Genomic DNA, 15,257 nt, shown 5'->3' on the forward strand with positions numbered 1-15,257 from the left:
CTAGCTATTCGAGTTAGCAAGGGACTCCTTAAGGATGGCATTCGCTCTCCGTACCTAGCTACTCTGCCTCTCCTTATTGGACTTACTCTATCGGGGTACCCGCTCCTCGAGGGACTCTCTCTTTTCTTTCAGGTCGTTGTCTGGAACCGGTACTCGCTCCTCGAGGGCCCATGTTCCCGGACTCGCCTGAACTCACTTCTGCTTGGAAGTGAGTTACCATCTATACCGTCAGTGAGTTACAATCTATATTGTCTCCGAGCTGTTCCTTGGAACCAGGTACTTGCTCCTCGAGGGCCTGCCTCTATTCCAGCTTCTGTGTTACCTTCCGGGAGAAACTGCTGTTTGAGTAATCAACCAATGAGGCTCTATACCAGAACCCTGTGTATGCTCCTCTGTACTCACTATCTCAGTTTCTCTCCACTACAACACAGCTATTAAGGGATCGTTGTTCCAGTGTCCTGAGGGACTACAAGCCCAGCCAGGCTTCATCTCTACTCACTACTGCCACCTCTGGTGGCTTCTCAACTCTGTTTAATAAAAGATAATTCTGTGTTGTGTATTCTAAAGCTGAGCCTCACCTTGGGCCCCTCATGGACCCTGAAACAGTTGGCGCTAGGGACGCTAGTGCGTTCCTAGCGCCTCCTTTTGACCCAGAGCGGTGGCTGTCAGCAGGTTTGACAGCCGACGCTCAATTTTGCCAGCGTCAGTTCTCGAGCCCACTGACAGCCACGGGCTCAGAAACCGGACGCTGGCAAAATTGAGCATCCGGTTTTTGGCCAGACAGCCCCGGCCCAATTTAAATTTTTTTTCTTTTTTTTTTTTTTTTTTTACTTTTTACACCCTTCGGGACCTCCGAAGGGTGTAAAAAAAAAAGTAAAAAAAAAAAGTATCGCCATGATATTAAGTCGGAGGGTGCATGGAAAAGCAGTTTTTACTGCTTTTCTGGTGCACTTTCCTGGTGCCGGCAGAAACTAGCGCCTACATTTGGGTAGGCGCTAATTTCTTAGAGTAAAATGTGCGGCTTGGCTGCACATTTTACTTACTGTATCCTGCGTGCATACCTAATAGGGCCATCAACATGTTGAGGGCGCTATTAGGTGCCGCGGGTTGGATGCGCATTTTCCGCCCCTTACTGAATAAGGGGTAAGGGAAAATGCGCGTCCAAGAGCAGGCTAACAGTGCGCTCCGTCGGAGCGCACTGTACTGTATCGGCCTGCAAGTTAGCAACGGATACCTTACGGATGGGATTCGCTCTCCATACCAAAGCTACTCTGCCACTCCAGCGCTTCTGGAACTCTTACACCCTTCAGGGTTACTAACAGGGTACCCGCTCCTCGGGGACCTCTTCTGCTTCACTCCGGTGCTATCAGGAAACCGATACTCGCTCCTCGAGGGCCCATGTTCCCTGAGTCGCTGCCTGCATCTTCAAACACTTCTATTTCACATATATCCACATGGAACACAACAGTCCTACCCCAAGGCTACCCTCCGGCTGCACAACAAGTCCGCAGCCTTGGCGTCATTTTAGACAACAATTTTACCTTTAAAAAATTCATCGCTGACACTGTTAAAAACGGATTTTGGAAACTTAACACACTAAAGCGTATCAGACCTCTATTACACCCATACGACTTCCGCACGGTTCTACAAGCTACAATTCTATCGAAAATTGACTACTGCAACGCTTTGTTATTAGGCCTACCAAAAAACACGTTGCAACCATTACAAATGCTTCAAAATGCAGCGGCACGCATCATCAACAACACGCACCGCTATGATCATATTACTCCTGTGCTTCAGTCCCTTCACTGGCTACCCGAAGCATCCAGGATCATTTACAAATCGATTACTCTGATTCATAAGGCCATCTACAACCAAAACATGCAATGGTTTCCCGAGCACCTATATTTCAAAAAAAACAAACCGTCCAAGCAGATCCCAACATCAGGCCAGACTGCCGATCCCTTCTCCTAAACTAACCAAACTCACATCCACTAAAAAACGTTCTTTCATCATAGCAGGAACCAAAATGTGGAACAGTATGCCCGCTGATCTGCGCCAAGAACCCTGCCACCGAAAATTTAAACAGAACCTAAAAACATGGCTGTTTAGAAAAGCCTTTCTCTGAAGGATGAAAATCATGCAATTACATACTTCGCTGCTCATCCTACTCCTGATTTCCTCTATTCTACATTGCCTTTCTTCTTTCCTGACTCCCCTTCCTCCCACACTTACTCCCTTCCCCCGCACTATGATTCCTCTACTCCCTTACCCTCTTTTCCTCACAAATAATTCCGTATTGTTAACATTGTTACACATATGTATTTTGTTATGTATACGCCTAGTTTTCTGTTAATTTAGCACGTTGCTTGTTCCTTCTATATTCATTGTAAAGCCTTTGGCTGAATTACTGTTTGCTGTAAACCGAGGTGATGTGCATTACGTGCCGCGGTATATAAAAAACTATAAATAAATAAATAAATAAATATTTGGAAGACTTCACTAACAGTTTCCATCAGTGAGTACAGATACCATCTATTCCACAGTACTGCTTCACTGGAACCAGGTACTTGCTCCTCGAGGGCCTGCCCTCTGTTCCGGTGCCAGACCTCTCGTCTAGTGGAATCTCTGTTACTGCTGCGTGAGTACAATACAACCGAGTCTCTCTACTCTAAGGGATCAGGTACTCGCTCCTCGAGGGCCTGCTCTCCCTGCCTCGGAGCTTCTCCTATTTCTACCTGGGACTCTGAATGCTTTTCATTATGTACTCATAACTCTCAGTCTCTTTCCACTACAGCACTGCCTAGCAGAGGACTCGCTGTTCCAGCATTCTGTGGGAGACGCGCCCAACCGGGCTCCACATCCACTACTCACTACTGCCATCTCTGGTGGTTTCCAAAACTGTTTAATAAAAGATTCAAATCTGTGTTTGTGTGTCCAGAGTCTAGCCTGACACCGTGGTCCCTCACGGGACCACCCCCCATGGGTGTGTTCAGCTGCCACAGTGTCCAGGGATCCACCCAAACACCACTAACCATAACAACTGCTATGATGGTAATTAATAAGCAATAGTAGCTTGAGATTTATCTAATGTTTGGGTACTTGCCAGGTACATGTGACTTGGATTGGACACTGTTGAAAACAGGATACTGGGATTGCTGGACCCTTGGTCTGGCTCAGTATGGCATGTCTTATGTTCTTATGAGCCCTTCCTTTGTTTGGATTGCCATTACCCAAACAGCCCTGGCAATCACTTATGTTCGGGGGGAGGAGCAGAGAAGAGGTGAAGCGTCAATGTTGGTGGTGTATAGCACACTCCTTTTCAAAGTTGTTGGTGCCTGTGCACCACTGTACACTATAGACACTATGACCATGCCTAGAAACTGATGCTCCTTCAATCAAATCACGTCGTGAATACTCAGAAAAGCGCTATAATTTAAGATCCATAGGACCACAAATTCTCTTTGCACAAGGAGAAGATGTTGAGATCTTACCCTTCCTCTTCCTTCCCCTCAAGATTAATCAAGCAAACACTGATGTCTTCACTAAACAAAATTCTACCGAAGAGGTGCTCCTTTGGCGCATGTCTTTGGCAGCAGACTGCTGGCTGCATGCCGCATGGCCAGAAGTCTTGTAGGCTTTTTTTTTTTTTGTCTCCACTGGAGGAGGTCAGCAACAACTTCTTGGATGGGGGATGAAAATTTCACACAGCTCATCCCGATTTCACCACCACAGAACCAGCAGTTTTATAGGCTTTTTAGGTTCCACTGGATGACATCAGCGGGAACTTCCAGGATGGGGGACAGAAGAGTCACACATTCGCTGATAGGTCTTTTTTAGAGCTCCCCCCTTCAAAGCAGGTGCAAATGTATGCACAGGTCAGAGAGCGGCATTTCCCAATAGTCTGAATTTTGAAAAGGAAGTGCGGCAGGGAGTTTCCTATTGAAAATTAGCTTGCAGGCCCCACAGAAATTACAGGCTTGCTGTATTAAGTTTTGAAAAATAAATATTTTGAATTACAAATAAGGGCGACAGAAAAAAGTATAGCAAATCAGTAGTCACAAAATATATTTCTGTGTAACAAATACCTTTTTGTATGTTTTAGATTAGTGAAGGAGTAGCCTAGTGGTTAGAGCAGCAGGCTAAGACCTAGAAACCAGTGTTCAAATCCTGCCTCTCCCACTGATGCTCCTTGTGACCTTCAGCAAGTTACTTCACCCTCTATGTCCTCAGATAGAAACTTGGGGCATAATTTTCAAATGCATTTACATGTGTAAAATGCGGTTTTACACATGTAAATGAAATGGGCTTTTTGGAAATTACTCCTGGAGTTGTACAGATAAAAATATGCAGAGAAGCACTTTCATGCACACTGCGAAGAGTTGGGGCAGGAAAACCATTTCCGCGTGCACTTTTGATTTTTGAATGTATGCGTGTAAATGCTCACGAGATATTTATACTTGCTCTGTAGCAGGTGTAAATGTGTGTGCCTATGCCGCTCTAAGATACGTAGGTCTGCTTTGAAAATTAGGGCTGAAATCACATGTATTTTATAAACATGGATTTCCGCCCTACAGGGGCTATTATAAAATTAGATTGTAAGCCCTCAGAGGCAGGAACCTACTTATTTTACCTGATTATAACTCACTCTGATCTCAGATTTGGATGCAAGCTGATGCAAGTATAAATATCCACACCCACTCAAAAATGTTAACACAAAATAACCTGTGACCAGAACTATGTAAAAGGTAAATAGCTGGCATGCACCTGATGAGGTGGAGCAACTTGAGGAATAAAGTTTAGTTAGTAATTCAGGAATCACAAGATCAATACCACTGGAATATCACCGCAGTGCCTGAAGTTTTGAGGTAACACTTTCTTGTTAGAGTTGCTTAGTTCACCTATGCAGTCAGCTTCAAAAGGAAATAATAAATCATGCAAACCAAGGTAAGAGTCTTTATTAAGTTTCTCATCTGGTGGGAGAAGAGCTTTTGTCTAAATATTTAAAATAAAATCATTGGAAACAGCTTAATTGCAGTTCATCACTCCTGATTTATTTTAAAATCGTATTTATTTATAAGTCATTTTATAGACCACTTAAAGCAAACATATTGTATTAAGCAGTTTACAATTTCACAAATAGCATTTCAAATAAATAAAAACAGAATCAAAATAGTACTTAAATAAAAATTAAAATACAAATAATAAAATCATTCAAAACGTTTGATTTGTAGTTTGCCTTTAGTGTTAGAAACATAGAAACATGTCGGCAAAAAAAGACCGTAAGGCCCATCCACAGTCTGTCCATCCATCCAATTAATTTAGCATTATAATTCTCATCACTTCCTTAGAGATCCCCTGTATTTATCCTATGCTTTCTTCAATTCAGATACTGCTTTTGTCTCTACCATCTCCACTGGGAAGCCGCTGCTCACATCCACCGCCTTCTCGGTAAAGAAACACTTCCTAAGATTAGTCCGTAGTCTATCTCCTTTCAACCTCCTCTCATAACCCCTCATTCTAGAGCCTCCTTTCTATTGAAAAAGGCTCACTTCCTGTGCAAGGAAACCTTTAAGATATTTGACTGTATCTGTCACATCTCCCCATCTCACCTTTCCTCTAGAGTTTACATCTTTAGATCTTTAAGTCTATCCCCATATATTTTAGAACAAAGACCGCAGACCAGTTTAGTAGTCACCCTCTGGACAGACTCCATCTTGTTAATATGCTTTGAAGGTGCGGTCTCCAGAATTATACACAGTATTCCAAGTGAGGTCTCACCAGGGACCTATATAGGGGCAATATCACCTCCCTTCTGCTGATTATTCCTCTCCTTATGCAGCCAAGCATCTTTCTGGCTTTTACTGTTGCTTAACCTACCTATTTGTGTATGCCAAGCAGTTAGTAAAGAAGACTAACAGCAATGGGTTTGCTTAACATGCAAAACTGAAAGTGCCATTCTCATGCAAACTGTGGGATCGCTCAATAAATAATTACAGGTGTATAAAGAGCAGTGAAAAAAGAGATGCTAATTCCTGAAATCCTTTTCATGCTGCTAGCAGTTTCCTCTCGTACTTTTTTTTTTTGTGTGTGTGTTGCTAACCCCATAATACAGGCTAGACTAAGCTGGGGCAGTTCTCCTGCAACGAAACAGGATAAAGCCAGCCTGGTTTTTACTTGCTGTGCATGTATTACAGAGTTAAATATTCAACATTTTGCAGCACAGGTTTACCTTATAATGTAATCAGTAAAGGTATTCCATCTGTTGATATCTGAAATCAGATCTCAGATCATGACATGAAAATTTGCATATGCGAACAGCAGATCGATAAGTAGAACCCCGTATGCACATTGATAGGGATCAATGGAGCTACTACTTAGTTACTATTAGCCAGAGTTGCTGTAAGTTTATCTCATTTTATACAAAATGCTCTCTCTTTTTAAACAAATGCATTTAAAATAAGCTTTTAAATAGTTCCACAAGAATTTATGGTATTTATAAATATATATATCAGTAAATAAGGAATTTGATGGTCTTTGTTAAATAGAATCTCTTACATGGACAATGATAATAAAGAAGCAGTTATAGATTGTGCTCAGAGCAGGTACAAGAATCATCCCTCGGGATACATATACTGTGAGGGTGAAAAAGAAGCAACAAATTGTTAAATAATATAAAGATTAAAAGCTGCCACTCGAATAGAGAATCACTGCAGTTTATCTTTGCAAAAGTCCAGAAGAAGTTCAGTGTCCATAAAAGTTCTCTGCAGAAATTTAGGATAGCCAGATCAAAAAGACTAAAAATTACATTTGTTTCGTTGGACCTTGCCAATCAGGTGAATAGCCCTGAAATTTTACATTTGAAATGCACTGAACTTCTTTAGAGTTCTTGTAGAGACACACTAAGGAGGTAATTTTCTAAAGGATTATGTGCAGAAAAGTATCATACTGTATATCGTAGCAATTTTCAAAAGCCCATTTACGCACACAAATACTTTTGAAAATTATCTCCTTGTTGTTTATTTATAGTAACATATAATAGACCATAAACTGATGAACATTCTGTACCTTTATGCTGTTTCTACTTACTCTGAAATTCCCTCATTTAGTGTCTGAGGTTTGGAATGTTTGAAATTCTGAATTCTGGAAATATAATTTTTTAAAACCTTGCTACAAATGTATTTGGGTCGACCCAGTGACTTAATGGCAAGTGCTGTGCACTGCCATGCAGGAGATCTGGATTTGATTCCTGAGGCAGGCTTCTGCTTCCCAGGCCAGCTGGGGATAGGGAAGGCTCCAAAGGCAGCTTTCATAGCCTAAGGGGGAGGCTCGGTCATTCAGTGGTGACACCATGGATATCACAAAGATCTGCAACAAAGTGGACACCCTTGAGCGAGTAAGACAGAATGAGAAGTGATCTAAGAGAGACTGAGGAGTGGTTGAATGTTTGGCACTTAAGATTTAGTTAAACAAATTGCAGTCATGCACTAGGAGTGCAGAAATCTGCAGGAGCAGTATGCAATAGGTGGCAAAGAACTCATGTGCACCGACCTGCAGGCCGATTACAGTACAGTGCGCTCCGACGGAGTGCACTGTTAACCCGCATTTGGACGCGCGTTTGACGCGCTAGTCAGTAAGGGGTAATAGTGCGTCGAAAACGCGCGTCCAACCCCCCTGAAACTAATAGCGCCCGCAACATGCAAATTTATTTATTTATTTATTTATTTATTAACTTTTATTTACCGACATTCGTGCAGCACATCATGCCGGTTTACAAAGAACTCAGATTCTTGCATGTTGATGGCCCTATTAGTTATTCCTGTGCGATATAGAAAGTAAAGGTCCAGAAAGTAAAGGTCCAGCGGGGGTCAAGGAGCGATTTCCTGCCGCGAATCGTTTTCCGTACGGAAAATGGCGCCGGCAGGAGATCGACTGCAGGAGGTCGTTCAGCGAGGTCCGGAACCCTCGCGAGATTTCCGGACCTCGCTGAACGACCTCCTGCAGTCGATCTCCTGCCGGCGCCATTTTCCGTACGGAAAACGATTTGCAGCAGGAAATCGCTCCTTGACCCCCGCTGGACCCCCAGGAACATTTGGCCAGCTTGGGGGGGCCTCCTGACCCCCACAAGACTTGCCAAAAGTCCAGCGGGGGTCCGGAACGACCTCTTGCGTCGAATCGTTTTCGTCTATGGCCGCCGCCATTTTGCGGCGGCCATTTTGAAAAATGGCGCCGGCTGAAGACCTCACGATCTAGTGTGCCGGTTTTCGTGCTCTCCCCCTTCCCCCGATTTAGCCACGGACCGCCGCTACGGAGGACTCCCAGGTAATTTAATGCATTTGTGGGGGGGGGTTTGGGAGGGTGGGGGATTTAATTTAAAGGGTCGGGGGTGGGTTTTAGGGGGTTTTAGTGTGCCGCTGGACCACCAGGTAATTTAAGGCATTTGGGGGGGGTTCGGGAGGGGGGGGATTTAATTTAAAGGGTCGGGGGTGGGTTTTAGGGGGTTTTAGTGTGCCGGCTCACGATTTTAATGATTATGACGATACTTTACACACACAAACGGCAACAATACGATTCCCTCCCCCTCCCAGCCGAAATCGATCGTTAAGACGATCGAGGACACGATTCACATCTCTAATATGCAACTACACAAAATAGACAAATAACTGCTGGGCAAACTGGGTGAGCCATATTGGTCTTTACCATCATTTACTATGTTACCTAGTGGCCAGACATGGCTCACGAGCCAGGTTCTGAAAGGTAATTCCTGGTCAAGGACTATTGCTGCAATGGCTGGGCTGAGGTGAGAGAGTGATATAAAAGTCTAAGAAAGGGAAAAAAAAATCCAGAGTAGTTGTCTCTCCCCAGTTATATGATCCTTGTTGTAATGTAACTTTATGAACTCTTTGCACTTGTTTATGTTCCGTTTTTGTTCACACCCCCTTGTTATATGTAAACCGGCATGATGTGGTTTTTAATCACGAATGCCGGTATAGACAAACTTTAAATAAATAAATAAATAAAAGAAGACTAATGGATAGTTCCAATTGAGCTGGAAGCCCATAGGAGCAGGAGGCAACAGCCAGGTCAAAACCAATTATTTGAACATTATTGCATTTCATTTTAGAATGTGTTCTCCCATCCTGTATTTGGGCCTTTAGCTAGGTTGACATTATGATGATAATTTCTCATCCTTTATTTCAAATCACTTTACCCATTATCTTTGTTGCTTTTCAATACTGTGACAAATTCTCCTAGACTCACTAGCATAACGACTTTCAGAATATAATAAATTTGTATTGCATTGTTATTTTTATAGAGTCATGTTTTGGTTTCTTTTCAGTGTTTGGGAACAGATTGTTCAGTTCAAATTCTAGGCTTATTGTGATAATTCATACTTATTTACATTTTGTTCCAATTCAATCCATCATTGTGGACTTGATTCACTCAAAATTGGAACTTTAAAAAACAAAGTCCAGAAAAAAAAATATTGTCTTTGGCAAATAAAAAATGTCATATTCTGTATAACAAAAAACAAACAACAAAATCCCATGACTCAAGAGACTATGCAGATCTTCGGAAAACAGAAGAAACCCTCTTTACGCAGGTTTTTAGGCCATCCCATTCTAAAGTGCATAATATATTTAGAGGGTATTTTTCAATAGTGTGCATAACTATACATACACGTATAAGTAAGTGCCTGCTACGCAGCCATATCCTACCTTCATGATGCCTCCCTACCAACAGAGGCCCTCAGTATGCCTCATCACTAGACTTGTCAAGTTCCTCCTCACTGCCCTCACCATGCCTAAGTCCCAGCCCTATGTAAACCAGCATGGCCTGTTTCTCCTTGTCTTTTCATGTTGTCACTTTTGGCTTTGTGATCCGACCCTTTTCTTGTCTAGTGGCCTATGGGCCTTCTAGCTCTTTGCCTTACCTTGTGGTATTCAGGTCTTCTTAACTTGCCTAGCCTTGTGGCCCTCGGGCTTATCCTGCCTTATTCTGTGTCTTGAGGCCTCTGGCCTATTCTGTCTGTTTCAAGCCATGATGCCTTTGGGCTTTTGTGTTCTTTGCTCAGTGTTTCCTTTGTCTGCGTTGTCCTGTCCGTTCCAGTATCCAGTCCAGTCCTGCCTGTGCCAGAGTCCTGTCCTTGCCCAGTCTACTTCTAGGTCTTGCTTATTATCCAGCCTTTCCTTTTCCTGCCTCCCTGCCATGTCCTGCCTTGTCTAAGCTTTGCCATGCCTACTTGTGTTCCTGCCTGTGCGGACTCACCACTATGATGTACTGCGCGTTATTGCAGAGACCTACTGGCCCCTAGATCTCAAGGGCTCAATCTGTGGGGGAAGGGGCTGGCTAGGCGGAAGACCAGCTCTTGTCTTGTCCCAAATCCTGTCCTGCAGTCCTGTGTTGCTTCCCAGGTGGGTTTCCTGGACTCCGGGGCCCATAACAGAATGAGAAGACCAATGCTCATCTGTGAGAGTGGGTGCGAGATCCTTAGCCCTGCTGGTGAGTCCAAGCCAGTCTTTTCTGCTACCAGTAAGAGTAATTATATTCCTGATTTCTTTCAACCAGACCCCTTAGAAAAAAAATGTTCTGCCTTGTTTTGTTTTGTTGAGGGTCCTTTCAAAATCTTTCAGCATTTTCTTGTAATACTAAAAGATAGAGGTGTGCTCAGGGTACTTCTAAGACTTTAAAGATATGCCTTTCATGTGGGCATTGGGTGGTGCTACCTAAGCCACAAACATTACAGCCTGCTAAAGAAACTCCTAACCCAAGCTTTTTGGAACTCATATAGTCCCTGAGGGTTACAAGTTGCCAAATAAAATCACTGGAAATGCCAGCCTGTTTGGCCAGTTTTAATTCTGCTCCTATGTACCAAGCTAATTTAAATCACATAGCTAATACAACCATAGCATGTTCAAGTGGTTTAAAATCCTTACCCGAAAAAGCAGAATTTCCTGTTGAATTTAGCACAGAGAACCAGAGGCAAACAGAAGCACTGAAAACCCCAGGTTACCTGACTAATTTGAGTTCTGTTCCTATTGATCAAGATAATTTAAACTGCACAGTTAATTCCACCACAGCATGTTAAAAGATTTTAAAATTCCTACCTGGGAAAGTAAAATCTTCTTGAGATTCCATCCTAACACTCCTGGAACAAGCTTAACCCAGTTCAGTCCCTGTCGGTAGAAGCTCTAAGTGAATCCAAGCTAATTAATTCTGTTTCTCAAGATCAGAAAATCACATCTGTTTACAGCAGCTTAGTAAGGAGACAAACACTAACAATCAAGAAACTAGCTTCCACATTTCTTTGCATGCCATTTCAGAATGCAGCTTAAAGACTAAATCTCTTCCTGTTTCACAGAATCCATGCCAGCCTGCTGTTCTGTCTCCAGCTACCTTCAGCACTCTTGTCAGGCAGTAAGTGAACTGAAAATCCTGTTAAAACCTGCTTCAAGAGAGGCTTGACACAGTAGTTGTGATTCTACCTCAGCCTCTGAAAAACTCCAGTCCAGAGGATCCACTTCAGGAAGAACCTGCAGCCATAGCCTTGTCCCAGTGGGAACCTTTCTTGTCTAGCACTCTACTAACCTCTAGAGACTCCAGTCTGACTGTGCCACTCTGGGGGGGTGGGGGGGAGCCTGGGTCGGCCGTGCCACCCTGAGAGGAGCCTCAGTCTACCATGCTAGTGGTTCCACTCTCCACTCACCCTGTTCCGGTGGTCCAGTTTCTCAAGGATCCTGAGCCAGAGGTCTTATACTCCAAACTGTGCAAATGGTACTGCCTTTCAAACTTTCAGGTCAATACAGTAAAGTGCGGCCGCGGTTACCCCGCTCCTAACCCGCTTTCTACTCATTTTCCGGCCGCGTTAGCCCTTCCTGCGATACACAATCCCCTTTATCCAATTCTTACCGCCTCTTTAAATCACCGGGTAACCCCTTCCGCCCGCGGCATGTATATTAGATGTAAACAATCGAATTAGCTATTCCCTCCCATACAGTAACGCGCGCCCCGACTATCGCTTTTTTACCCTGCCGTTTTGCCGTGCGTTTAACCTGCTAACGTACCACCTACCCTTACCCCTGCGTTAGAGGCAGGGGTAAGGGTAGGCGGCAAACTTACCCCCAGCCCCCGCTCACCTGCCCTGGCCGCGTCAATGGGTGCTGGTCTCCGGGGCAGCCCCAGTCCTCTCCCCCCCTCCTCCCGAAGCAAGAAAGCGGAAAAAATCAAAAAAGCCAAAAAAAAAAAAAAAGTAGCAACGAAGTGGACGGTTCTCCTACGCTCGGGATTGCCAGTCCTCTCTCCCCTCCTCCCGAAGCAAGGCGTGAAAAGCAGCCTTGCTTCGGGAGGATCGGAGAGAGGGCTGGCAGTCCCGAGTGTAGGAGAACCGTCCACTTCCTGGTACCTGTCATTTCAAATGACATTTGAAATGACAGATACCAGCATGTCCGTGAAGCATTAGGCCAGCGCACCTAGGATACTGTATAGCGCTCTATACAGTAAAATGGGTTGCACGGGCCTAACGCTTCACGGACGCTTCTTGGACGCGGCTTGCATTTGCAAGCAATTTAAATACAGTATCGAGCGGTAGGTGAGCCGGACTGTGCGTGCGGCAACCACGGGTGCGCCCGGCACTAACGCAGCTCTTCCTACCGCTCCTTACTGTATCGACCTGTCTGTCAGCAGTTCTCCTGCCCATGCACCCTGTCTGCCCACAAGGGGGTGCTCTTCCACATCCTTCACAGCCTGCTTGCTCAGTAGAGATTGCTCTTCCACAGTCTCCCAGCCCAGAAAAGGGTGTTGTCCCAACCCTGAATTGCCCAGAACAGGGTGATGTCCCAGCCCTGAAGCGCCCAGAAGAAGGTGCTGTTCTAGATGTCTGGCCCTCCAGCTAAGCCAAGCCGTTCATCCAGTCAAGCCTCCTCATGTCGACCCAGCCAAGTCCCGCCTTGCTTATTTGCCCATAGCCCTCATGAAAATTGGGACCCAGGAGGAAGGGAGTTTTAAAAGTGGGGGGGAGGGACTGTTAGGATTCCGCCTGCTATGCAGCCTTATTCTACCATCATGATGCCTCCCTACCAGCAGATGCCCTCAGTATGCCTCATCACTGGGCTTGTCAAGTTTCTCCTCACTGCCCTTGCCACGCCCAAGTCCCAGCCCTATATTAACCAGCCTTGCCTGTTTCTCCTTGTCTTCTCAGGGTGTCACTTCTGGCTCTTTGACCTTCTGACTTTGCCTAGCCTTGTGGCCTTCGGGCCTTCTAGTCTCTTGCCTTCCCTTGAGACTCGGGTGTATCCTGCCTTCTTCCCTGTCTTGAGGCCTCTGACCTATTCTCTCTTGTATACTGACTTTGGGGCTTCATGCCTATTCTGTCTGTTCCAAGCCGTGCTTCCTTTAGGCTTGTGTTCTTTCTTTGGTGTTTCCCTTGTCTGCCCTGTCTACTCCTGCCCTAGTCTGCCTTGTTGGTCTTCTCCTGTCCGTTCTAGTATCCTATCCAGTCCTGCCTGTTCCAGAGTCCTGTCCTTGCCTCACCTTAACTGTCTTGCTTAGTATCCAGCCTTGCCGTGCCCAAGCTTTACCTGTCTAGCCTTGCTGTGCCTACTCATGTTCCTGTCTGAGCGGACTCACCACTATGATGTTCTGCCGCCGCAGAGACCTATTGGCCCCCAGATCCCAAGGGCTCAACCTGTGGGGGAAGGGGCTGGCTAGGTGGAAGACTGGCCCTTGTCTTGTCCTGAGTCCTGCCCTACAGTCCTGTGCAACTCCCTAAGTTGCACAGGACTGTAGGGCACCTACTGTTACAGGCCCCGGACTCTGGGGCCTGTAACAGTAGGTATGCGTAAAGTTACATCTTCATTTTATAAACTGCAGTAGGAGCCAAGCAATTTATAAAATACTACATATTTCTGTCCCAATAATATACACATATGTTTTAGTATATGCATATCTTTGAAATGCAGGAAAACACATACTTTCTCTGCCCATTTTGTAAAAGTATGTGCATATAGGGGTAGATTTTCAAATAGCGCGAATTGGCCTACTTTTGCTGGCGCATCAGGCGCAAGCAAAAGTACGCTGGATTTTAGTAGATACGCGCGGAGCCGCGCGTATCTACTAAAAACCTGGATCGGCGTGCGCAAGGCTATTGATTCTGTATAGCCGGTGCGCGCCGAGCCGCGCAGCCTACCCCCGTTCCCTTGGAGGCCGCTCCAAAATCGGAGCGGCCTCGGAGGGAATCCTCTAACGCCCTCCCCTCACCTTCCCCTCCCTTCCTCTACCTAACCCACCCGCCCGGCCCTGTCTAAACCCCATCCTTACCTTTGTCGGGGGATTTACGCCTCCCGGAGGGAGAAGTAAATCCCCGCGTGCCAGCGGGCCGCTAGCGCGCCGGGACGTGACCTGGGGGCGGGTCCGGAGGGCGCGGCCACGCCCCCGGACCGCCCCGGGCCGTAGCCACGCCCCCGAACCCGCCCCCGGAACGCTCCCGACACGCCCCGAAAACGCCGCTGCGCTCGGTCCCGCCCCCGACACGCCCATGACACGCCCCCCTCCGAAAACCCCGGGACTTACGCGAGTCCCGGGGCTCTGCACGCGCCGGTAGGCCTATGTAAAATAGGCTCACCGGCGCGCAGGGCCCTGCTCGCCTAAATCCACCCGGTTTTGGGCGGATTTAGGCGAGCAGGGCTCTGAAAATCCGCCCCATATTTTATACACACAATTGCAATGCATGCGTAAGATATTCGGTTAAGTAGAAAATTATCCAGTCCCACATGGCCGGATAACTTTAAAACCTAACCAGATTTATTCAAACATAGCCGGTTAGCAGGATGTTTATCCTGCTGAATATACAGGACCAGTTATCCGGCTAACCTTAGCCAGATAACTTGCCCACTAAACGGCCTATTGAATATTGGCCTCTTTATTTTTTGAAAGAGTAAACAACTGGTTAGAGTTTACCCATTCCATTCCATGCCACTCATGATTTTATAGACCTCTAACATATCTCCCCTCAATTGTCTCTTCTCCAAGCTGAAGAGCCTTAACTTCTTTAACTTTCCTTCATTTTATCATTTTGATTGCCCCTTTATGAACTGTTTCCATTTTTGCTTTTTTTTTTTTTTTTTAAAGATATGATGACCAGAATTGCACACAGTACTTGAGATGTGGTTGCACCATGGAGCAAAATATGATATTCTCTATTTTATTCTCCAATCCTTTCCTAATAATTCCTAACATTTTGTTTGCTTTTTTGATTGCCA

General features: G+C 45.4%; 1 protein-coding gene across 5 annotated transcripts in view; it reads left to right on the top strand.

Moving 5' to 3' along the window:
• Positions 1-15,257, top strand: part of FAM13C (family with sequence similarity 13 member C) — a 389,871-nt gene that overhangs the window by 118,810 nt on the left and 255,804 nt on the right. The window contains exon 1 of one of the 5 annotated variants that reach the window (XM_029609765.1): positions 4,889-4,947. The exons of the other annotated variants lie outside the window; for them this stretch is intronic. Coding sequence (XP_029465625.1) covers positions 4,904-4,947 — 44 coding nt within the window. The 5' untranslated portion in view covers positions 4,889-4,903. Of the gene's footprint in view, positions 1-4,888; positions 4,948-15,257 lie in introns of those variants that run through there. 5 annotated transcript variants of the gene reach the window in all.

The sequence above is a fragment of the Rhinatrema bivittatum genome, chromosome 7 (assembly GCF_901001135.1).
Source record: "Rhinatrema bivittatum chromosome 7, aRhiBiv1.1, whole genome shotgun sequence".
Taxonomy (NCBI): domain Eukaryota; kingdom Metazoa; phylum Chordata; class Amphibia; order Gymnophiona; family Rhinatrematidae; genus Rhinatrema; species Rhinatrema bivittatum.